Consider the following 24,609-nt stretch of genomic DNA (forward strand, 5'->3'; position numbering starts at 1 on the left):
TTATGTCTGGAATGTTATTCTCCCTGTACTTAAGTCTCAGTCTCTTCTCTTCTTCCTTCCCATTCCGTTCCTCTTGAAGGCCACTTGACCCTTTCCTTCCCCAGTTACGCTTAAGTGCCAAATGCCCCTTTCCTCCATCGGCTCAACCCTAACCCTTTTCTCTGTGCCTCTCCCTTCCCTTCCTTCCATCTCCACCTGCAACCTCCCCAAAGCAGAGACTTTTCCTTTCACGTGTTGTATGCTAAGTATAGTCATGATTGCAGCAACTCCAGGTCAATGGCACATTGCAATGCTCTAGAGAGCCTGGTGAAACAGTGTCCCGTCTGCTTAAGTGCAAAGTTAGCTTGCCTTTGAGGCTGGCCTTACAAAACTGGCCACTAGGGTAGAGGTAGGGACTTCATGGTCATTGAGTCTTACGTCTTTTCAGGAAAGCCACAGCTTGAGGCTCTGTGGAAAGATCTCCAACACGGCGGAGCGCCCAACACTGTGAACACACCTAGCCTAGTCTGATTTTGGAAGCTAAGCATGATCAGGTGTGGTGAACGCTTGGATGGGAGACCACAACAGAACACAGGGGACTCGGCGACACGCCAAGAGTCCCAAACGCAACCCCAGCACCTCCAGGCAGGGCTAGGAAACGGACCTTCCTGCAGCTTGGAGAGCAGCTGCCAGCCCATGTCAGCAATGCGGACCCAGATGGGCCAAGGATCTGGCTTGTCATATAAGGCAGCTTTCTGTATCTCTCTATCCCTAGGCAATGAGGGTCCCCTTAATCAATTGCCCATTCCACGGAGAGGTTTCTCATAATGATCGATGCAGGTCCATCCCCTTGCAGCTTAAGCCCATCGTGTCTGGTTCGGCTCTCTTCGCCGGGATCTTTGCCCTGAGCTATGTGACACCCCTTGAGAGACGTGAAGAGGGCCAGCGATCTGCATGTCGACTGAAAGCGCGGCCTGAATGTGTGTCTTCCTGATCAAAATGTCTCCTGGGCTGCTAATCAACCGTGTGCATGTCTGTCAGGCAAATCACAGCTCAGGGCAAGCTAATGCATTTATATCCTCCGCTCCTGGCATTTGTCTTCACTACCAGGGACAAATGCATTTGATCAGCGTTTGTCGGAGTAACATTGCCTTGGTGAATAAATGTTATTATCCTGATGCACAGCAGAGAAGCTCATTTTTCCCCTCCACACCCCCTACTCCCCTCGTCTGTTAGAGGCTCCAAATAGGAGCCCCTACTTGACAGCATTTAGAACTAGAGGTTTAAAAAGGAGAAGGGAGGTGTTGGTGTGAGCAGAAAAAATAAATCCCCAGGTGATTTTTTTCTGTGACAATTGTTTTTACCCACATGCTTTGGGCTTCCTTTCAAACACTCCTCTTCCAAAAACGGGTTGAGCCCAACTGATGGCTTGCAGATGCCTCGGTGACCCTCGCTTTACAAGACACCACAAGTGGACACAGTCCCCCATCATGATTGGGGGGGATCCAAGCGGCGAATTTCAAACAGAGCCCACAAATTACCAATGAGGAGCGCCCTTCCCCTCAGACATCTTCCTCTTTCTAGCTCTGGTGAAATGAACAGATCTGTGGCTGATTTAAAGGGGGTTTGTGTTGGACAGCGGCCCAAGGCCATAGAGTTGAGATTTATCCGTGGGCCGCCCTGTGTGTCCCAAACGTGTCACCTGAGAGGTCCTTGATTTTTGCTAAGCACAAGAGACCACCCTAGAAAAGGAAGCATTTCAGCACCACACAGAGAAAGAAGTTTGGCCTTGATGTAGTCTTAGGAATGGGCAGAGGACAAGGAGGACACGGTGAGTTAACTCTCCTGGCAAATGGGTAAGACTCTCAGAGGTTTTGGGGCTGCAAGTCCCATCCGCTTTCATCCCTGCCTACTCTGGCTAAAGCTAGCAGGAATCACACCTGTTCAACATCCAAAAGAGCCACACATCTCCTGCCCTTCGGTGACATCCTACCTGCGTCCCATTCCACCAGAAAAGGCAAGCAAGGAAGGCCGAGTATGTGGAAGAGAAGTAGAGCAAGCCAGGTGGCCCATAAAAGAGCAGCTGTTTGGGAGACAGTGTAAAGTCAGCGGCTTTCACTAATAGGCAGATCAGCAGGCTTCAAAGGATGGGGAATCATCCTACCACTCTCCTACTCTGCAGGTGGCTGTAGGGAAGTAAGACACCCAAAGTTCACTACAGCATTTTAGAAAGGCTCTGAAATACCAATCCTTAGGGTAAAGCCCTTCAGCAGTAATGAGAGATCATAAAATTATAGAATCATAGAACAATGAAGCGGGAAGGGGCCTCGAAGGCCATCTAGTCCAACCCCCTGCTCAAGGCAGGAATCTGAGACAAGCCACGTTACTTTATTTTATTCACCTGATTGTTTTATTTCCCTGTGTGTATTTAAAATAAACCTTATTCTTTTGTTGTTTAAAAATCCATCCCTGGTCTGTGTGACTTATTATAGGGAATGGTTGGTGGCAGCTTAGTAACTGTGTGATAGATCCCAGTAGGTCTGGGTTTGTCACATTGATTGGTGGCAGCGGTGGGATACGACTGGTCCAGTTGTCCAGCGGTCCAGCAAAGCCTTGGCAGGTGTGCCCAGAGCAAGGGGGGTCTAGTCAGGGACAGTCTGAGGCGCGTAGGTAATCTTCTAGGTGTACCTCACGGGGAGGTGCGCTAGTAGAAGAACGTGCCAACTGGGGAGACTTAGATTAAGGTGCTCTGAGGCAGCCTAGTTTTGGCGGGAAAACGCTGAGGCAAAACTGCGTAGCAACAGCGAGCTAGCTTGCCAGCTGAGAGGCCCAGCAGAGGGGGGTAGGCTCTGACTCGATACTGTTACAAATTTAGTGCTGAAGAACAGCAGCCTAGGGAGAGCTGGTTCTGAGGCAAAAAGGAAAAAAGTGGTCGTTTTATTTTGAGGCTTGACTTTTTAAAGCAGCCTGTTCTGAGGGGGGTTATGCCCTTGACTCGAAGCCAAGTAGCAGACATGAGTGAAGTGAAAGACCCCCAGATTGACCAAGGTTCTGAGGATGAATTTGGCTCAGTGCAGGGTGACAGCACAGGAGAGCAGGACCCAGAACTCAGGAAAATACTCCTAGCCCAACAGCATGAACTGAGGGTGAGGGAAATGGAGGAAAGGTTAGAGAGAGCGAGAATGGAGAGGGAAGAAAGAATGGAGAGAGAGAGAATGGCGTTTGAATTAAGAAAACTGGAACTGATGAACCAGAACAATAATAATAATAGGGATTCTGAGGGAGGCCAACTGTCTAAGGCTGACCTGAAGAAATTCCCTGTGTACCACAAGGGAGATTGTCCTGAGGTGTTCTTTTCCTTAGTGGAAAGAGCGTTTGTGGACTTCTCAGTGAGGGAAACTGAGAAGATGACCATCATGCGATCTTTAATCAGTGGTAGCCTGGCTGAGGTTTATGCCGAGATGCCTGAGGAATTGATGAAAGATTTTGCAGAGTTTAAAAAACTGGTGTTTGCAAGACATGGGATAAATGCAGAGCAGCTGAGACAAAGGTTCAGGTCCCTCACTAAAAAACCAGAACAGACTTTTACCCAAGTGGGGGCCCAATTGGTGAGGCTGCTTGAGAAATGGCTATCGCAGGAGGGAATAGAGACCTATGAGCAGCTTAAAGACTTGATAGCCCTGGAACAGTTCTATTCAGTCCTGCAGGGGGAATTGAAATTCCAGGTGAGGGAAAGGAAACCGAAATCTGTGGCAGCAGCCGCAGAGATCGCAGATTTTATCTCCCAAATAAGAAAGCCCTTGGGTGAGGGGAAATCTGTAGGTAAACCCAAAGAAACCTACAGCAAGTACTCTCAGGGACCAGGGAAAAGCCAGCAAGGGGGAGGGGCCCATGGTGAAGGGAAGCCCTCAGACATGAAACCAAGACCTCAGATTTTGGAGGGAAAACCAAAACAAGATGAGAGAGAATCAAAATATACCAGAAAATGTTATTTCTGTCAGGGAAAGGGTCATCTAATCTCAGAGTGTGAGAAATTAAAGCAGCTAAAAGGAATGGTGCCTCAGAATTCTAGTGGGACCAAGCCAAAAGCTGTGTTCTGTGTCCAGAAAGAGCAAAGCTCATTGTCACAGAGGGAGCCTGTTGCCATGACTACTCAGTCTGGAACAGCTACCTATGCTGATCAGGCTGAGGAAAATGGTCCTCTTCTGGAGGTAAAGCGCTGCTTGCTGATAAAAACAGATTCTCAGTTGTTTGAGACAGCAGGGGTGGACGTAGGAATACTTGACCGTCAGTATAGGGGGCTGCGGGACACTTGTTCCCAGGTAACCCTGTGCCATCCAGATATTATTCCTAGGGAGTTTATAATCCCAAATGAGAGCATGAAGGTGGCAGGGATTGAGGGGCAGATAATCTCTCTGCCAGTAGCAGAGGTACCTGTCAACTTTCAAGGCTGGAGGGGAGATTGGCGGATAGCGATTTCATCGACTCTGCCAGCAGCCGTGCTCGTGGGAAATGACCTGGCTGAACATGTGAAACGGGTGCTAGTGATTACACGCTCACAAGCCACCACAGGGACAGTTCAGGGGGGTAATGATGAGCCAGAGACGGAAGCAGGTGGGGGGAGTTCAGAAGCTGTGGTGGAAACCTTAACCACAGACAGCAGATTTGGACAGGAGCAAAAGGCAGACGCCACTCTCCAAAAGTGTTTTGAACAGGTGACTGACGCCCAGCTGACACCTGAAACCCCAGTGAGATTTCTGGAGAAAAAGGGGATTTTATATAGAGAGACCCTGAGGAATACCTCAAAAGGGGGAGATGGGATCAGAAGTCAACTGGTGGTACCTGAAAAGTATCGCCCCATGATCTTACAAAGGGGGCACTCTGACATGTTTGCTGCACACTTAGGAGTCAACAAAACACAGCAGAGAATCACACAGAATTTCTACTGGCCTGACATAGGGAAGCAGATCAGGGAGTTCTGTAAACAATGCGATGTGTGTCAAAGGCAGGGGAATAACCGCGATAGGACCAAAGCAAAGTTGTGCCCTTTGCCTGTGATTGACACTCCGTTCAAATGCATAGGGGTGGATATTGTGGGACCTTTGCCCAAGGCCACAAAGAGGGGGAACAGGTTCATCCTAACAATTGTGGACCATGCCACAAGGTATCCTGAAGCCATACCCTTGACTAATATTGAAACTAACACAGTGGCAGATGCTTTGGTGGGGTACATGTCCAGGATGGGATTTGCCTCAGAGATAATCACAGATTTGGGCACATCGTTCACGTCAAAGCTCATGAAACGCTTATGGCAAATCTGTGGAATAAAGCACAAGGAAACCACTGCTTATCATCCGGAAAGTAATGGGTTAACTGAGAAGTTCAATGGGACTCTAATGCGCATGATTAGGGCTTACTTGGCAGAGAATCCAAACAATTGGGACCAGAAGCTGCAATCCCTTTTGTTTGCTTATCGATCAGTGCCACAAGCCAGTACCGGGTTCAGTCCATTCGAACTTTTATTTGGGAGAAGGGTGAAAGGGCCCCTTGATTTGATAAAACAAAATTGGGAGCAGATCACCCAGGATGACCCACAAGACGTTGTGACTTACATAGACACCTTGATGAATGACCTAAAGCGAAATCTAGAGCTGGCAGCAGAAAACCTGCAAGCGCAGAAGGTCAAACAGAAAACATGGTATGACCGCAAAGCTAGAGAGAGGCACTTTGACCCAGGGGAGGAGGTGCTTTGGCTTAGGCCCTGCAGAGAGAATAAGCTGCAGCTCAAATGGGCAGGACCATATAGGGTCATTTCCAAGATGTCAGACCTGAACTACCTAATAGAGCAAGAGGAGAACCAAGCAAGGAGGGTGGTTCACGTGAATGCCCTAAAACCCTACTACAGAGGGGAACAGAGGGTTTTATTCGCGATAAAAGCAGCTGAGAGTGAGGAAGCTGAATTACCCTTCTGGGAGGGTAGAGGGGAAGTAAAATACAACCCAGAGGAGGTAAAGATCAGTCCTGCACTCACCCAAGACCAGCAGCAAGAATTAAAAATGCTGCTTAATAAATATCAACAGGTATTTTCCAACAAGCCGGGGATAGTGAAGGGAGTGATGCATCGGATCCACACAGGGGATGCACCCCCGCAGGCAGTATCCCCATACCGAGTAACGGGACCCTATAGGGACAAGGTGCGGAAGGAGCTGGACGAAATGCTGAGGGAGAACATAATCGTCCCCTCTTCTAGCCCTTGGTCCTCTCCAATAGTCCTTGTGGACAAGCCTGATGGGAGCATTAGGTTTTGTGTTGATTACAGGAAGTTAAACCGTGTAACCACTCCTGATGCCTACCCAATGCCCAGGCTAGACAACCTGATTGAAACCATAGGGGGTTGTCGGTTCATCTCATCATTGGACCTGGTAAAGGGATATTGGCAATTAAGAATTGATCCCAGGGATCAAGAAAAGACTGCCTTTTGCAGCCCTTTTGGTCTCTATGAGTTTCGAGTCCTGAGCTTTGGTCTCAGAAATGCACCAGCCACATTCCAAAGGCTGATGGACCAGACCTTGGCAGGGCTCAGTGACTTTACAGTGGCCTACATTGACGACATAGGGATCTTCAGTAATACCTGGGAAGATCACCTGAACCACCTGGAGTTAGTGCTGCAGAGGTTAAGTGCAGCAGGGCTAACGGTAAAGGCCAGCAAGTGTCAGCTGGGTAGCCCAGAAATAAAATACTTGGGTCACATGGTAGGGGGAGGAGTGATAAAACCCCTGGAGGCCAAAATAGAAGCTGTTCGTGATTGGCCTAGACCCAACACCAAGAAAAAGGTCAAATCATTTCTTGGGTTGGTGGGCTACTACAGAAAGTTCATCCCGAGGTTTAGCGAGATTGCGGCTCCGCTGACCGATCTGACGAGGAAGAAGGCTGATGACCGCATCCCGTGGACCAGCGACTGTGAGGCGGCGTTCCAGAGGTTGAAGGAGGCGTTAATCAACTATCCTGTGCTGCGTGCTCCAGACTTCGACCGGGAGTTCATCATCTACACCGATGCGTCTAACAGCGGGGTAGGAGCAGTTCTGTGCCAGGAGGATGAGAATGGTGACCAGCATCCAGTGTCCTACCTGAGTAGGAAACTTCAAAAAGGTGAGAGACATTTGGCAACCGTGGAGAAGGAGTGTTTGGCCATAGTCTACGCGATCCAGAAGGCCAAGCCTTACATCTGGGGAAGACATTTTATTCTGTGTACTGACCATTCACCATTGCAATGGCTAAAGACAATGAAAACCCACAATAGCAAACTTATGAGGTGGGCTTTAAATCTACAGGACTATGACTTTGAAGTGAAGGTGGTCAGAGGGTCAGTGAACTGTGTTGCTGACGCCTTATCAAGAAGACCTGAAGACTGAAGACGGCGAAAGAACATGGACTATATGTATATAATGAAAACAAAAAGTTAAAATGTACCTGGTTTTGAATTTGGTTGGTATTAATAAAGGTAAATTGATGTACTGTATATGGTAAAATGTTTAAATGCATATTTGCTATGGTTAACTTGGAGTGTAAGTATATGTAAGTATTATATGGTATGTATAAATGTTGTTGTGTATTTTATGCAGGTTGTTTTTTTGGTGAAAAGCACTTTTAGCTTTCCCCCTACAAAACAACTTTTAAAGAGGGGAGGTGTTACATAACAGCACTGATGTTACCTGTCTGTCATGGGTTTGGAGGGAAAGTTCCATCCTATGGGGAGTGGAAGGCGGGACATCAGGAGGAGGGGCTGTACTGTATAAATATGTGATGCCTGTGTGGTGAAGGGAGATGCTGAGACAGACTGTGAGACACTGGGTTGGGACGAAGCAGCAGCTGGGGAAGAAGAAGCTGTTGTGGGAGTCTGTGTGTCTGACAGGGTACTACTGTGGGTCAGAGTACCACCCTGATAGGTTCAGGGGTCTGTTGGTTAGCCAGAACTGATGGGTTCAGGGTCTGTGCTTTAAGTTAAAGGTTCTAGGTGAACCAAACTGTATGCTTGTGTGTGTGAGAATAAGCCACGTTACTTTATTTTATTCACCTGATTGTTTTATTTCCCTGTGTGTATTTAAAATAAACCTTATTCTTTTGTTGTTTAAAAATCCATCCCTGGTCTGTGTGACTTATTATAGGGAATGGTTGGTGGCAGCTTAGTAACTGTGTGATAGATCCCAGTAGGTCTGGGTTTGTCACACCAATCCTTAGGGTAAAGCCCTTCAGCAGTAATGAGAGATCATAAAATTATAGAATCATAGAACAATGAAGCGGGAAGGGGCCTCGAAGGCCATCTAGTCCAACCCCCTGCTCAAGGCAGGAATCTGAGACAAGGTATCTCTGACTGATGGTGGTCCAACTTTCTCTGGAATGCCTCCAGCATTCAAGCGCTCACCACCTCCCGAGGCCACTGGCTCCACTGTCGTACAGCTCTAACAGTTAAGAAGTTTTTCCTGATATTCAGTCTAAATCTGGTTTTCTGTAGTTTGAGCCCATTATTACATGTCATGGACCGTGGGTTAATTGAGAGCAGATCCAGTCCCTCCTCTTTATGACTACCTTTCAAGGGTTTGGAAAGTACTATCATATTAGTGAGCACTCAGGATTGATTTCCTTCCTTTGAAGGAAAACAACCCTGGAAGGACAGATCCTGAAGCTGAGGCTCCAATAGTTTGGCCATCTCATGAGAAGAGAGGACTCCCTGGAAAAGACCCTGATGTTGGGAAAGTGTGAAGGCAGGAAGAGAAGGGGACGACAGAGGACAAGATGGTTGGACAGTGGCACCGAAGTGACCAACATGAATTTGACCAAACTCCGGGAGGCAGTGGAAGACAGGAGGGCCTGGCATGCTCTGGTCCATGGGGTCACAATGAGTTGGACAATCATATCAGACATCTATTCTAAGCCCCTTCAAACCTTCCATCAGGTCATTTCCAATTTTGGGCTTCCTCGTAGGGCTTTGAGATATGCGAGATGTTCAGGAAATGGGTTTTTCGTGGCTACCCTCCACCCCTGAACAGGGGTTTGAACCCAGGACCCCTAAGCCCAATCCGACACTTTAGATTGCCATCCATGGCTTTTGGCGGCGCTCCCTGACGGATTCTGGAAGATGTAATTCAGAAGAGTACCATTTCCACTCTCTGCCAGATGCTTCCCTCGACCGCTGGAACAGAAACTCTTGCAAACTGCCCAGCCATTGCCCTTCAAGGAGAAAAGTCTCCCCGGAGGAGCGGATCGCAGGCGTGCTCCTTGGAACAGCCGTGGCCAAAGTTTACACTTAGCCTTTGCAAGACCCTGCGCCAGCCAAGGCCCTGAACTGGTAACCTGCCACAGCCGTGGCATCGCTGAGAACTCGGGCTCTCGCTGTGCAAGCCAATGAGACGGCAGCTGGGTAATGAGAATGTTCCATTATGTGCTAAAGGGAGCTTTTAAGTGTTGGTTTTATGACAGAAAAATTAAAAGGCTGGGGCTGGGCAAGGGGCCCAATGAGTCGAGGCTGGGAATGAATCCGAGGGAAAGGCGGTGCCTGGGGACAGCGCCAGCTGGAAGAACAAGCCGTCTGCCGAAGGGGGCATCGCAGAAGGACACGGCTCGGAATTGATGGAAGGCGGCGAAAAGTTGGGAAAGTTGTCATTACGTGAGATAAATTATTCTGGGGGAATGGACGGTTTCCTTTGTTCTCTCTTCCAAACGGGGGGGCCAAGGTTCTGAGAAAGGACGGGCTTTGCCAAGCTCATTAACCTCTGCAAAAAATATTCTTGGAAGGGAACAGAGGCTAAGTTGGGAAGAAGTCTTCTTTGTCCCCACATCAAGCTATGTATTAGATCGCGAAACGCCTTCCTTTACCTGAGGCTCATGGCGCAGAGGTTACTACTGCAGTATTGCAGTGAAGACTCTGCTCGTGATCTGAGTTCAATCTTGACGGGCTCAGGTAGCCGGCTCAAGGCTGACTCAGCCTTCCATCCTTACAAGGTCAATACAGTACATTGAGTATATGGCTCTTTGAGGATGTTGGGGGGGGGGAATGTACGGCCTGCATAATTAACTTCTAAACCACCCAGAGAGAGCTTTAAGCACTATGGGGAGTGGTGTATAAGCAGCACACTTTGCTTTCCTTGAGGCAAAGGATGCAACAGGCAATAAAAACATAGAACCATTTTTTGCGAGCATGCAAATTTATTTTCACATACGTTACCAGAACTCTCCGCTACGCGGCGTCAGAGACTATGCTATGTATTCTTCACTAACAAATCCTGGTTCTGGCAATACACGTGAAAATATACCGTATTTTTTGCTCCATAAGACGCACCTTTCCATAAGACGCACCAATTTTTTAGGAGAAGAAAACAGGAAAATATCTGTTTTCTTCGCTCCATAAGACGCACAGACTTCCCACCCCCCTGTTTTGTGGGGAAAAAGTGCATCTTACAGTAGTAGGCATCCTTCAGTCTCGAAAGACTATGGTAGCGTGCTCTGTATGGAGGACTTGGAACAGCGTCTAGTGTGGCTGAGGAGGCCAATTCGAGAGTGACAATCCCTTCCACACTGGAGACAAATCCAATCTGTCCCCTGTCCAGCTCCCTGGTTTTGCTTCCTTTGTGACTTCCTCTTTGCCTCAGCCTGCTGGACAAGGGTCTCTTCAAATTGGGAGAGGCCGTGATGTACTGCCTGCCTCCAGGCTGAACGATCAGATGTCAGAGTTTCCCATCTGTTGAGGTCTATTCCTGAAGCTTTCAGATCCCGCTTGCAGATATCCTTGTATCGCAGCTGTGGTCTCCCTCTGGGGCGATTTCCCTGCACTAATTCTCCATATAGGAGATCCTTTGGAATCCGACCATCAGCCATTCTCACAACGTGCCCAAGCCAGCGTAGACGTCGCTGTTTCAGTAATGTATGCATGCTGAAAATTCCAGCTCGTTCTAGGACTACTCTATTTGGAACTCTGTCCTGCCAGGTGATACCAAAAATCCGTCGTAGGCAACGCATATGGAAGGTGTTCAGCTTCCTCTCCTGCAAAGGGTCCAGGACTCGCTGCAGTACAGGAGTGTGCTCAGGACACAAGCTCTATAGACCTGGATCTTGGTATGTGTTGTCAGTTTCTTATTGAGCCATACTCTCTTACAGTATGGCATCTTACAGTATGGTGCGAAAAATACGGTACACTGTTTTCCATGCTTCTGTCGGGGTCAGAACTCTCAAACAAACTTATTTTAGCTGAGTTATTTTAGCGCTATTGTATCAGATGACAACGAGTCTGAGATTGAGAAAGGCTCTATTGAGCAGTGCAAAAAAAAAAAAAAACCCCACAGAAGGCAAATCACTTATCGTGTGGTTCCCCCCCCCCCCCCGCAAACTTAATCCTGGCATTCAGGATAATTTCTGGTAGCCTGCAGGATCAGCGGGAGCCACACCCCAATCCCTGCCTGATATTTCCTGGTGCAAAAATCTACCAACGGGATGTGCTAGAACTTTAGATGTTTAGGAATGCTGAAGTTCTTACTGCGCTTGATGGGTACCAAGCTAACAGCGAGGCTTGATGGAACCGGTGGAAGCTGTGAATAATCCTGGCATTAAAGCCTGAAAAAAGCTACAACAACCATCAGATCCTGGCCGTGAAAGCCTTCGAGAATACCAATCCTGGCATTCTTGGCAAGAGATGCACCCTTCATCCACTGCTGGAGAGGCATCAAATGCCCATTGCACAGCGCCCTTCAATAAAGGTGCCCCAGTAATCTGGAGCAAGGAAAACCCACCTGGGGGCAGGTAAGGGAAAGGCTGCATAACACCACCTATTCTTAGCCGGCTGGGTAGCTCCGTGGTTTAAGTCTCTGGCTGCGGAGCCAGAGGTTGGGAGTTCGATTCCCCCCACGATGCTTCCTGGAAGACAGCCAGCCTATGTGGCCTTGGGCAAACTGCACAGTATCAGAAGAAGGGGATGGTAAACCTCAGCTGAGTATTCTCTACCAGGAAAACCCTGAAAAAGGGGTTGCTGTGAGTCAGAATTGACTTGAGAGCAGATGGTTATGATGGGGCTGTTCTCACCTGGTGGAAGATGAGAGCTTGGCTGATGTAGCCCCAGCTACTGCTGGGCGACAGGTAGTGGAGGGCCACAAGGAGGAGGACCATGAAGACCACGCTGGCCGAGGCGTAGATGGGGCTGATGAGGAAGACCATGATGACGCAGCCCGCGATCCCCAGCATGCAGGTGTGCCACGTGAAGTACTGGAAGGTAGGCCTGCAGAAGGAGCGCAAGAGACTGGGTTACAAGAGGCAGGATCCGTGCAGGGCTCAGCTGCTCCATCAAGGGACGTGAAAACCTCTCCCTGCCAAGCTGCCTTTCAGTTGAACCCCACACACTAATAACATCAATGGATGGAACTCCAGTCGGGTTGGTAGGAAATAATCTTGATTGCCCTTTGAACGTTACCCTTCCCAAAAGGCTCACAGATGGTTAGCAACCTTTAAAGATGATGAAAGTGGAAAACAATCACTTTTGCCCGAAGGAGCCGTTAAGGGAGCCCAAAGCACTCCTCCTATCCAACCATTAATATGCTGGAGTCGGTTGCAATTGCTAGATTATTTTCCCTAGCTGTGCAGTGTTTCAAAAAACAGCCGAATGTCCACGTGGGTGGCTTCTGGCGTAAAAAGGTGTGACCTCCCTTTCTGTCACTCAGACATAGTCTGCCCAACAGCAGTATTTATTTATTTTTTGTTTCAACATGATACACCGCATCCACTAATACCACAGCCCTACTTTGGATGGTTCACGTAAATGAGACAGTGAAGTACCATATTTTTCCATGTATAAAACTATACTTTTGTCTAAAAGCCTTCGACTAAAAACTGAGGGTCGTCTTATACATGGAAGTAAGCTGAGGAGAGAACAAAAATAAGTGGCGGGGAAAGCAGGGATCAAAGCAATCCTGCAGCACTTTGATCCCTTTCCCCCTACACTTGCCAAGCCCCACTTAGATTTCTTAATTTTGGATTACAAAAGTGGGGGGCGTCTTATACACAGAAAAATACGATAGTTAATACAATAAAACCATAAACCTCTCTACCCATGTAAAAACAGAGGGTGCCAGAGTTTAATAAAAACTGCTCCTCCGAGAGCCGATTCAACAAAGATGGAGTCACCACAAACAAGGCCGTTCCTCTTGTAGAGGATTTATGGGCCAGTCATTCAACAAGCCCATTTTTCTCCCACATCACACCCTCAAAGTGGGAAACCATAAAACTCCAGAGGACAGACGGTTGGGCTTAGGCATGGGGAGAGAAAAAAGAGAGAGATGTGGGTTTGACGATGCTGGACGGAGGGTTCATCAGCACAACTTGCCTAAGGATGAGTCTGGACAACGCGGTTGATTTTAGGGCAAAATATGGAAGTTCTGGGTTGACTTGTAGCCTCAGCTACATCTATCGTAGCTTTGCTTCCTGCATTTTTATAACAAATTGGATCTATTTCTAAGAGACAAGAATGACGAGATGTGCTTTAAATGCTGCACAAAAATAATCAACAACAAACCCCACATGAATCCCCATCCTTTAAAAACTATTATTGTCCAGATAACGGCATGAAAAATGTTCTATATTTCCAGAAGACGGAGATATTATTCTTTTTGGACTACAGCAGCCAGAATCCCATGTTGGCCGGGCCTCTTGGGAGCTGTAGTCTTAGTTCAGACTTCTGGAATGATGGATTAGAGAGACTTCGCTTTGGATCTCCATTTGGCATCTTTCAATCAGTCAGGACTCTATACATCTGAATAGCTGGCTGAATAGCTCAGTGTTTGAAGTCTCTGGCTGTGGAGCCAGCGGTTGGGGGTTCAATTCCCCACTTGTGCCTCCTGGGAGAAAAGGCTTCATGGCGGTCCACTCAGAAGAAGGGAACAAGAAGTCACATCTGAATACTCTGTACCTGGAAAAGTTCCCCCTAAGTTAGAGCTGGCTGGATAGCCCAGCAGTTTAAGTATCTGTCTGCAGGGCTAACAGTTGGGAGTTCGATTTCCCCACTTGTGCCTCCTGGCAGAAAAGCCAGCCTAGTTGGCCTTGGGCAAGCTGCACCATAGTCCCACGGCAACCCCAGAAGAAGGGGATGAGAGACCGCCTCTGTGTATTCTCTACCTAGAAAACCCTGGAAAGGATAGCCATACGTCAGAATTGAGTTGACAGCACATGATTACAGACACACGCATATGAACCTCAGTTCCCCAACATTATATATTTACCCTCCAGGACATAATAGCTTAAATTTCTTTTGTTAATATTTAGGGCCTGCAGTTTGCCCTGCCTGCAAGGGCTATACAGTGGTGCCCCGCATAGCAACGTTAATCCGTTCCAGGATTAACGTCGCTATCCGGATGCGTTCCTATGGGGGAAAAACTCACTGGTAAGCGAAGATTCCCCCATCCGGCCACCATTTTCGCTGCCTGGCCATTTTGCTGATCCGGCAGCCATTTTGGAACCACCGATCAGCTGTTTTTAGAACATCGCAATGCGAAGATCAGTAAGCGAAACGCTTACCGATCATCGCAATGCGATTTTCAGCCATTGAGAAGGTCGCTATGCGGATTCATCGTTAAATGGTGCGCTCGTTAAGCGAGGCACCACTGTATAGGTATTCTCCACACTTAGAGCCCATAAAGTGTTTGATTGCTTTTAATTCCAGTTTAGGTTTTTTTCTTTTAAATTTCCACTTGTGGTCGCAAGCAGGAGTTTAGCGGGAGAGAAGACCCCAAAAAGGGCCATCCATCCTACATGGGGGGCAGCCCTCTGCAGCCAAGGGGGGGGCTGGGCGGACAAGGCATAGCATCCATCATGGCCGGCCCTTGGAAGCAAGAACGCTTGGCAGAGTGAGCAGCGGCCCCAGCCAGGTCTCCGGGAAAGGGCCTGCTTTATACAGCTTAATTAAATTGTTCTCATCTAACCCACTGTCTTATCTCCATTGCTTAGGAAGATTTTAAAAAGCCTCGGAATGCTAATCACGCCACCGGCTCCCTCCCGGTTTCCCAACCATCTCGGTGCAAATGAACCCCACAAAATAACGGGAGCATGAGGCGAATGGCGAGGGGGAGGGGGAGGGAGAGAGCGCACCGTGGGGCCCTTTCCCCACAGCCACTCGCCGGGAGAGGAGGAAAGGTGAGGGATGAAACACACAAATTATGGCTAAGTGTGTAATCAATGTGTATAAAACACGGCTCTCTCCTGGGGGTTGGCAGCCGGCCGGCGTGTACATTTACGGGCTTTCTGATGAGCACCGATATTAATTCCACCGCCCCCTCCTCCGTGTGGGGTGGCTCTCAGGCGTTTTCCCCTGAAAGCTCCCAGGAGGTGAAATGGAGGGCAAACAGATGTGTGGGGCAGATGTTTTGGGGATGAGGTGGGGGGGCTAAATAGCCCTATTGACGTCCCTCTGGCTTCAAAAGTGACTCTGATCGGTTTATCTCCTCTACTCATTTGGTACTAGACTACTGGCAGGATAGCTCATTGAGTTAGGTCTCTGCCTATGGAGCCATAGGTTGGGAGTTTGATTCCCCGCAGTGGCTCTTCTCTGAGAAGAGCCAGCCTGGGCAGCCTTGGGCCAGCTCCACTGTCCCAGAAAACCCTCAGAAGGAAGAAATGGTCAACCACGTTGGCTATTTCCCAGCCTGAGAACGTAGGTGACCCGTCCAGGGTCACTTGCTGAGTTTGATGGCTGCACGGAGATTTGAACCCACATCTCCTAAGCCCTGGCCAAAAGGGCCCCATCCATTAAGCCCATTAGCTTGTTGGCATCTTGTTAGAGCTTTGAGATGTTACTTTTGGACTGAAAATTCTCCGCAATGCCTTCAGGAAATTAGGGGCCTGGGGGATTCTGGGAGTTGTAGTCCAAAATTCCCCACCAAAGTTTTAAAGTTCTGGCCTATACAGTCTGTCCAAGGGGGCCCTGCTGAAATAACTAGGATGGCAAAGTGTCTCTAAAGCGATGTTGACCTCTCCACCAATCTTAGATGGCGCTCCTGGAGCAAGAAGAGAATTTCCTCTGAGCTTTGAGCTTATTCTAAGGATTCTTCCAGAGTGTCAGAACATTAACAAGAGCATGTTTTTTTTCCTGCGCAACCTCCAAGCCGCATCTGGTCTCTAGATGGGCCTGGTTGTACATTGGGGGGGTGGCTGTTGAATCTTCTCCTTGGGAGTCTTGCCCGGGGGGGGGGGCTTACCCAAGTTTCTTTTTGATGCCAGGTAAAACATCTTTTTCCTCCCAGCCGTGTCTCCGGTTTGATGGCTTTATGCGCTTGCTGTTTTTATTCCCGCCTGTGATTATTTTGCATTTTAGTGCTAGGTAAACGGCCTAGTTTTTTTAAAAAAACGGCCGTAGGGTGGTCTATTAATTTTCAAACACAATAAAATGCGAAGGTCAGAGCTACCGCAGTGACGGAAGGTTGCACAAACCCGGGGTGCAGAAAAGCAGGTGGTGAGGCTTCTCCTGGACAGCAGGGTCCTCTCTAAATTTGCTCAACACAGGGGGCATTTCTGTACGCTGGTGGAATTGCCATTTCTTCATGGGCGTGCCATAAATCACTCAGGTCAGGCTTGGAGCCGGTTAAAATCTGTGAAGCCTAACTTCACCGAGGTTCTCCTTCTACTAAGGCCAAGCTCACTGTGACCCTTTTCCTTCTTTCCCTTCATGTACCCATTTTTTCAAAATCAAGGTATTTTGTGTGTATTGCACCTGTGCTTCCAGGTACTCTTTCTCCCCTTCTGAAAACTAAACTCTGCGGTGGGAAGGGGGGGGGGGTTTGCACAGATTTATGGCTATAAGTTGCACTCAGAACAGAGATCTGCTGGTTCCTTCCCCCCCCCCTTTTAAAGGTTTTTCTTTAGCGTCGTTTTTCAGGATATACGGCTGCCCCTGTGTAAAATGTTTTCATAGGAGGATCTTGCAGCGAACGAGCTGCGTAATAAAAGATGAGAAAGTGCAGTAAGCAATTTAAGTCAAGCCCTTATGGAACGTGCCGCGTCTGCTCACGATAAAATGCAAATCGAAGGAATATTTCTCCTTTCCCGAGCTTCTGACGCCGTCCTCGGCCATGTGGGAGCTGCTTGCAGTGTGGCTTTGGAAGTCATCAGCCTTTGGGGCATGTGCCGTGGCTAGCATGTAGCCTCCCCAGAGGACGCCGAGCGCCAGAAGCTAACACCGAGTGGCCTTTAAAAAGAACATCATGCAAAAGTGTGTATGTGGGGGGCTGGGCAGCTCCAGATATTTCTAGGACGGGCCCTCCAAATGGAAAGATGTGAAAGGCTGATTTTGTACATCAGCGCTCCCTGTGCAAGCTCTTGGAGGAGACGTGAGCAAAAGGTGGCTCTGTGGCCATATGCAGCATCTCAGAACTATTTTTATGGTCATCAGGATCCCCCAGCAAAACTGCTAGATCCAGAAGCCTCCAGGACCCACAATCCACCTTTGAAACAGACTGCAGATCCTACCACTATCCTGTTTCTTTCCCCCCCAAACACGCATTTTTCGAACGTGGAAACATGCTCCCAGTGACCTCCAGGACTGCTGCATTCAACAACAAACAGTGGATGGAAAATTCCCCAAACATCCGCCCCCCCCCCGAGGCATAGGTGGGAGGGCACAGCAGCGCTTTCTGTTTTCAAGTTCCAACCACCAAGTTATTGTCCATCTAAAATGTCCCAAAACATGAAAAAAGCAAAATGCACTGTTTACTGTATATACCGCCCCATAGCGCTTAAAACTCTCTCTGGGCAGTTTACAATTTAATTATGCAGGCTATGCATTCCTCCCACCCACTCTCCAACAAGCTGGGTACTCAATTCGCCAACCTTGGAAGGATGGATGGCTGAGCGAACCTGGAGCCGGCTACCTGGGATTGAACCCAGGTTGTGAGCAGAGTTTTCACTGCAGTTTAACCCACGCTTCACGAGGCTCTCTAAAAAGAGAGAGAAAGCTTTCTATGCAAAACATGCGCCATACCAAGTGCCACCTGAGGTCAACTGGTGCCAAAACCATAAGATGCAAGGTGTGAACAACCTACACCGGTGGCACTGTTAGTGGCTAGGATGAAATCCCTTTGCTATGTTGTGCACAGAAGCTGTCTGCCCCAGTGCTCAGGCCTGCCCCACGGCTGATGCCTCTGTCCTGCCTCTCCATTTCTCTCAACCCAACAATCCAACCAGCAAGCAGACGGTGAGACCTGACCATCTTTTCAGCAGCCTACAAGGCTCTGTGGTGGTCTTCCGAAATCTTGATTTTTTCAAAGTATGTGGAACGGCAGCTCCCATATGTTCATAGCCAGTGATGCTCAAGGCATAGTTTGGCGCACCAAAGGCATGGCCTACAGCCATGCCAACCAAGAACAGACTTTGCTCAGCGCCTCCTCCTGCCCCTCTGCAGGATCGGTACCACCCAACTTACTCTCCCGGAGACCTGCTATAGGCTTTACCCAGATCTGTATCTAAATGTCCTGCAGAAGTCCATTCCTTTTTACAAAAGCTTATTTTCTCTGAGAAATCTTTAAGAAATCCGTTTCCTGGGCTAGAGCTTCTCTGCCAGAGCTTTTATGTTTGCTTCTGATGGCTCACTGAATAGACAGAGAGGATGTTCACTAGGAACGTGCGCTCCAAACAGGCAGTGCCACAGCGCTAACCTCCACAAACCTGGTATAAAGGGATACCAGGCTTTTAGGAAGAACAACAACAACAAGGCCACAGAATCAAAACATTGTACTAACTGAGATACTGTATGAGGAATGTCATATGAATCTTTCCTCATAGGGACTGGAAACCAAGCCTTCTGAGGAAAGACTGAAAGCACTGGGCATGTTTAAGCCCAGTTTAGCAGGATTTATTAATGACAAATTAACTGTTTTAATATAGGGTATTATTATAATATAATAACATTATTATAATATTGGGGATTTTATAATGATTTTAATGTTTTTCATAAGTTTTAATATTGTTGTATGCCACTCAAAGACCATTTGGTAATGGCATGGCTAAAAATATCTTGTAGATAGATAGATAGATAGATAGATAGATAGATAGATAGATAGAGAGAGAGAGAGAGAGAGAGAGAGAGAGAGAGAGAGAGAGAGAGACAGACAGACAGACAGACAGACAGACAGATAGATAGATAGATAGATAGATAGATAGATAGATAGATAGATAGATAGATAGATAGATAGATAGATAGATAGATAGATAGATAGATAGATAGATAGATAGATAGATAGATAGCCTTGAGAAAAGAAGGCTGAGGGGAGATAGGATAGCACTTTTCAAATATTTGAAAGGCTGTCCTACAGAGGAGGGGCAGGATCTGTTCTTGATCATCCCAGAGCGCAAGACACGTAACAATGGACTCAAGTTGCAAGAAATCCAATTTTGGCTGAATATCAGGGGGGAAAACTTCTTAATTGTTAGAGCAGTATGACAAGGGAACCCATTTCTTTCGGAGGCAGGGAGCGCTCCAACGCTGGAGGCATGCAAGAGCAAATGGGACCACTACCTGGCAGATATCCTTTGATTTGTATTCCTGCCTTGAACAGCAGGGTTGGACTCAATGGACTTACAGTGGTGCCTCGCATAGCGATCGCTCTGTTTAGCGATGAAATTGCTTTGCGACACATTTTTTTGCAATGTTCCCTATAGGGGAATTTCACTGTGCGATGACCAATCAATGCAACACGACCATTTTCGGCCAGCTGATCAGTGGTTTCAAAATGGCCGCCAGGCAAAAAATGGCCGCCCGCTGTTTTCTGGGACGGATTTCTCGCTTAAGAGGCACCAGAAATGGCTGCGCTATGGAAGATCTTCGCTGAACGGTGAGTTTTAAGCCCATAGGAATGCATTAATCACATTTTAATGCGTTTCTATGGGCTTTTTTATTTCGCATTGCGACATTTTCGTTCTGCAGCTATTTTTGCTGAACGAATGAACACCACTGTATATAGGACCTTCCCAACTCCATTATCCTATGATTCTATGATTCTCTATGGATGGGGGAAACAGTACCAATAGCATCACGGCAGGACCTGGTACTTTACAAAGAACAAATGTGTGGAAAGAAGCTGTCCAGTGAGAGAGAATTCTGCCCTGCCGCTGTGTTTCAAACCAGAAACAGTCCAGAGTGCTTTAGCATGAAAACTAGATATAAGTGCAATTCAGAATATAACATCCATGTCCATGGGGCAAAGCCGCAAATCAAAGCGGCCAAAAGCCACAAGGGTTCCCTCCACTGGCAAATGTGCCCCCCCCCCGGACCATCCCTGCAAGGGGAATGTTGAGGTTTTCCCCGCGGATTCTGTGAGGAGGCAAGAATATGAACCTGGGTCTGTAAAGGTTCAAATCCCTGAGGAGCAGAGAAGCAGAAATAAAAACTTGTGGAACCACAGAAAGAAATATTGGCATACAGTTTAACGGAGGAATTGTCATACCATAATCATACAATATTTTTTTTCAAGCCCAAGAATAAGTGTTGCCCTATTTTTTGAACCCTTTCTAGCAAAATGGGTTCAAGAAAAATGTCAGGCCTACATGGGACCTCAACCTTTATTAGCACGTGGGGATGAGACACAGTACCTGAGTGGGAGCACACTTTATATGTGCTCTTCGCTTTACAGTGGTGCCTCACTAGACAGTTACCCCGCATGACAGGTTTTTTTTTTTGCTGGACATTGACTTTTTGCGGTCGCTATAGCGATTCGCAAAACAGTGATTCCTATGGGGGAATTTCGCTGGACAATGTTTGGTCCCTGCTTTGCAAACCGATTTTCGCTATATGACGATTTTGACAGTTCCCTCTGTGCTCGCAAAACAGGTGTTTTTGGGACCTAAGCTTCGCAAGACAGCGATTTAAACAGCTGATCGGCAGTTCACAAAGCAGTTTTCCTATGGCCGATCTTCGCTAGACAACGATGATTCTTCCCCATTGGACCGCATTAAACAGGTTTCAATGCATTCCAATGGGGAAATGCTTTTCGCTAGACAATGATTTCGCTAAACAGCAATTTCAGTGGAACCGATTATCATCGTCTAGCGAGGCACCACTGTACTTTTATGGGAGATACACACCCATAGCTGGAGAACGAGCTTCTAACGAGCCTGTTCAGACCAGGGGGAAGGGAAACCAACGTGAAGGATCTATCCGAGGTCTCCTACAGACTCTCCTCAGACCGAAGAAGCTCCTTGGATGAGTAGCGAATCGTTTCAACCTTACAAGTAAGAAGCCCAGTGGCCATGACTCAACTTCCAGATAGCTGGAGAAGGAACAGATTCTGCATGATTAAAAAGTAAAGATGTGAGGTTACGAGAACATTGATCGTTTTTCTATTTCCACCTGAACCTCCTCACAAGAGGATGCAAATGGCTCTCAGTCCCGGGGGGGGGGCAGCTTATTTAAGCACCCCGCTGACTCGTGACTGGGGTGAGACATTTTATTCCATATATTCTCCGGCACTACAGGGCCAATCAATGCTGAATAGAAACCCATCCAGAACGGTGCGGAGCCCTCGCCGCTTTTGCTGAGACAAGTGGGGAAGAGAAAGGAGGGAAGGTCTCGGTTTAATTACTGGTTTTTTCAGGGGCATTCAGCCCCCTGGCAAGATAAGATCTCGTTGAGAGAAGGTTAAACAGCAATCTGGAAGGATGAGTATCATCATACAGGGTGATAAAGGGAGGGGGGCGGTGAAGCTGCTGGCTGGTGAGCACGGCGAGAGGGGAGGAGAGAGAACAAACTAGGCATTTCTTTTAGCTGCCCGTCGAAGAGCAAAATGCTGTATTAAAAAAATGCCAGATGTGGAGGGCAGAGACAGTGGAGTACCAGTGGGCGACCATCTTAAAAACTCAGGTGCGCCTTTCAAGCGTTCAAACCTTCTTACCTTGGGGTGTCCATGTAGGGGGACTTGAGCTGCCTAGAGTGGTCCTCACCGACCAGATAGGCGGGGTATAAATAAAATAAATAAATAAATAAATAAAATGGGTTGCAAGCTAGATGCTCCAGTAGAAGGCATGGCCAAAAAGCTGCCTCCGGTGACCCACAACACCATCATCTACTTGAACTTCCCACCAAACCCCCTTCTTGCTACTTCTCCTTCCAACTTTGACTAGAAATGAGGTCAGGGATGGGGCCCCACCACAGAGACGAGGGCCTTTAAGGATCTGCATTCTTCTCCAACACAAATAAATCCAAACGCTGCCTATGAAGGGATGAGTCTGGACGCCAACAAGACCTTCCCAACTTTGGAATGAGATTCATCTAAACCGTGAAGCTATCGGGGACGTTGGCAAGTGTTCGGCTTCCAAGTCCCAAGTCCCTGTTAAAAATAATTCCCCCCCCCCAAAGAAGAAATGGATGGGTGGGTGGATTCCAAGTCACGAATCGAGTCTGTCTCGCTGAAAGGTTATAAAAAATCCTCCAGAGTTGAGTCACCGGTGTGACTCAAGTCTGGTTTGAAAGCGGATCCTGCCTACTGTATCCAGAAACTCTACAGCAGTGGTCCCCAACCTTGGGCCTCCAGATGTTCTTGGACTACAGCTCCCAGAAGCCCTCACCACCACCTCTGCTGGCCAGGATTTCTGGGAGTTGAAGTCCAAGAACATCTGGAGGCCCAAGGTTGGGGACCACTGCTCTACAGTATCCAGATGAGCCTCCCAAGGTTCTTCAAGCCAAGAGCTTATTCTCTGTCTTGCTTGCTGTTCTTACCCAATTTGTGCTATTGTGAATGATCAGCTGTAACAATCTGTACCTCCAAATTTTCTTTCTGGTAACTGACAAATCCTCAGTTTCTGCATTTTAGAAGTGGCACCATTTCTTTATAGTGTTTTTATTTGCTTTATTTATTTATTTTTCCCCACCGGGTGCCCTTTTTATATATCTCCAAGGAATACTTGAACATCAGCTGCCTGATCATTCCCTGCAGCCATTCAATTCCTTTGGCGTCCTTCGGCCAGGCTCTCCATTATAATCAGCAGTTTGCCTGGAAGGAGGCACAGCCTCCCAGTGGTTATTGGATCACAATTCCCATCATTCCTCACCACTGGCTAAGCTGGCTAAAGGGGCAGGGGGTTGCAGTCTAAGTACGTATGGAAGGCCGCAGGCTCCCCACCCTGATCTATGTTTGGGCTTGTTCTAACGATAATGTATGTTATTCCAAGGTAATGTACGCAATCCATTTTAAGATCTCGGGAAACGCGTGATATAAATGTGTAAGTATTTTGGAAAATGCGGCTATGGGTGCAGAATTCAGCTGCTTAAGAATTCTAGCTTTAATTAATTAATTTATTTTTTTCAAAAAAAAAAAAAAAAGAGAGAGAGATGCTTTTAGTTTTTATTGCTAGAAAGTTAAATGCTAATTTCCACCAAGCTTAGAGACATGAAGGAAATGTTTTTGGTGGGGGAAAAAATCTCAGAAGTCAGAGATAAATAAGATTTGCTGCTGTGGATGGGGATTCCAGTGTTCCCTGGAATGGGCTGCTTTTGAGCAAACCCCCCCCCCCCCACACACACAAATGCAATCAAATGAATGCAAAAAAGTAGCATTTAAAAAAACCCCAAATTATGCAAACGTACAAATTGTACTACATGAGCAAGACTTTGCCTTCGCTAGCAACACAGCAGAAGTGTGCCTGGGAGCACATTTTGAAACCCCCTTTTCCAACCTGCCAGACCCACAGCCCTGTATTCCATTTCATTGACTTTGGAGCCGACAGGACCTAAGACAGGAAGAAGGCTCGCTCCTCCGCCTCCCTTTTCAAGCATCACAGTCCTAGTGTCGTCTCCCCCCCCCCTCTTTCTCTTCTCTCCCTGCTAGTCACAGGGGCTTGCAAACAGGATAATTATCAATTAGCATCCACTCTGAAATCAGCACTCGAGAGAATCTTGTCTGGGGGCTGAAGAACGAATGCAGAGAAAAGGGGACATTCGGGAGCCTGTTTCTGTCCTTCAGAGGCGGGTTTCAACATGATGCGAAGACACGCTCGCTCAGGCGTGGGGTTTTCTTGCTACCAGCTTTCTAATGCAAACGTAGATTTTAATTCTACATTTTCCAAAGACGGCTTGGATTCTTTGCCTCGTCCCCAAACGCCTCTTTTCCACTTGATCATCTATATCAACAACTTTCATGCACGTCCCACAGGGTGCTACAGAGGGTCACAGGGTAGAACCGCAAGGGTCCGGATTCCCTGCGTTTCTTCAAGCAAAAATTTTTAAAAAGCAGGGCATGCGCCCCCCACCTCCGATTTTCCACAGTAAGATAAAATGGTAGCCACACTAACTCAAATCTCTGCCCTCCGCTCCCCTCCCCCCTGGCTTTGAATCCGAATTCACAGGCTGCAAGGAGGGCAAAAATGCATTAGGACTTCCAAGACGGATGGGTGGCCATTTTCTCCTCCTTCATGAAAACGTAGAACAAATACTGAACGGGAGCAAAGCACCGCCCGCTCTGCCGGGCACCCTCCAGATGCGCTGAAATGCCGTTTTCACCAGCTTCCCGTCCAAAAGACAGTGATGGGGCTCAAAGTTGAGGGACTCATTGTCAAATTAGACTTAAGTCACACCGGTGACTTGACCAGCCCCCCCCCCATGACTCAGCCTTGACTCAC

At 47.7% G+C, this 24,609-nt stretch overlaps 1 protein-coding gene across 1 annotated transcript in view; it reads right to left on the reverse strand.

Annotated features, from left to right (window-relative positions):
• The window catches only part of SLC12A9 (solute carrier family 12 member 9), a 125,001-nt gene that overhangs the window by 14,642 nt on the left and 85,750 nt on the right, over window positions 1–24,609 (reverse strand). Inside the window, exon 10 of the mRNA XM_020811489.3 lies at window positions 12,049–12,241. Coding sequence (XP_020667148.3) covers window positions 12,049–12,241 — 193 coding nt within the window. The remainder of the gene's footprint in view (window positions 1–12,048; window positions 12,242–24,609) is intronic.

Source organism: Pogona vitticeps, chromosome 3 (assembly GCF_051106095.1).
Source record: "Pogona vitticeps strain Pit_001003342236 chromosome 3, PviZW2.1, whole genome shotgun sequence".
NCBI classification, from domain to species: Eukaryota; Metazoa; Chordata; class Lepidosauria; order Squamata; family Agamidae; genus Pogona; species Pogona vitticeps.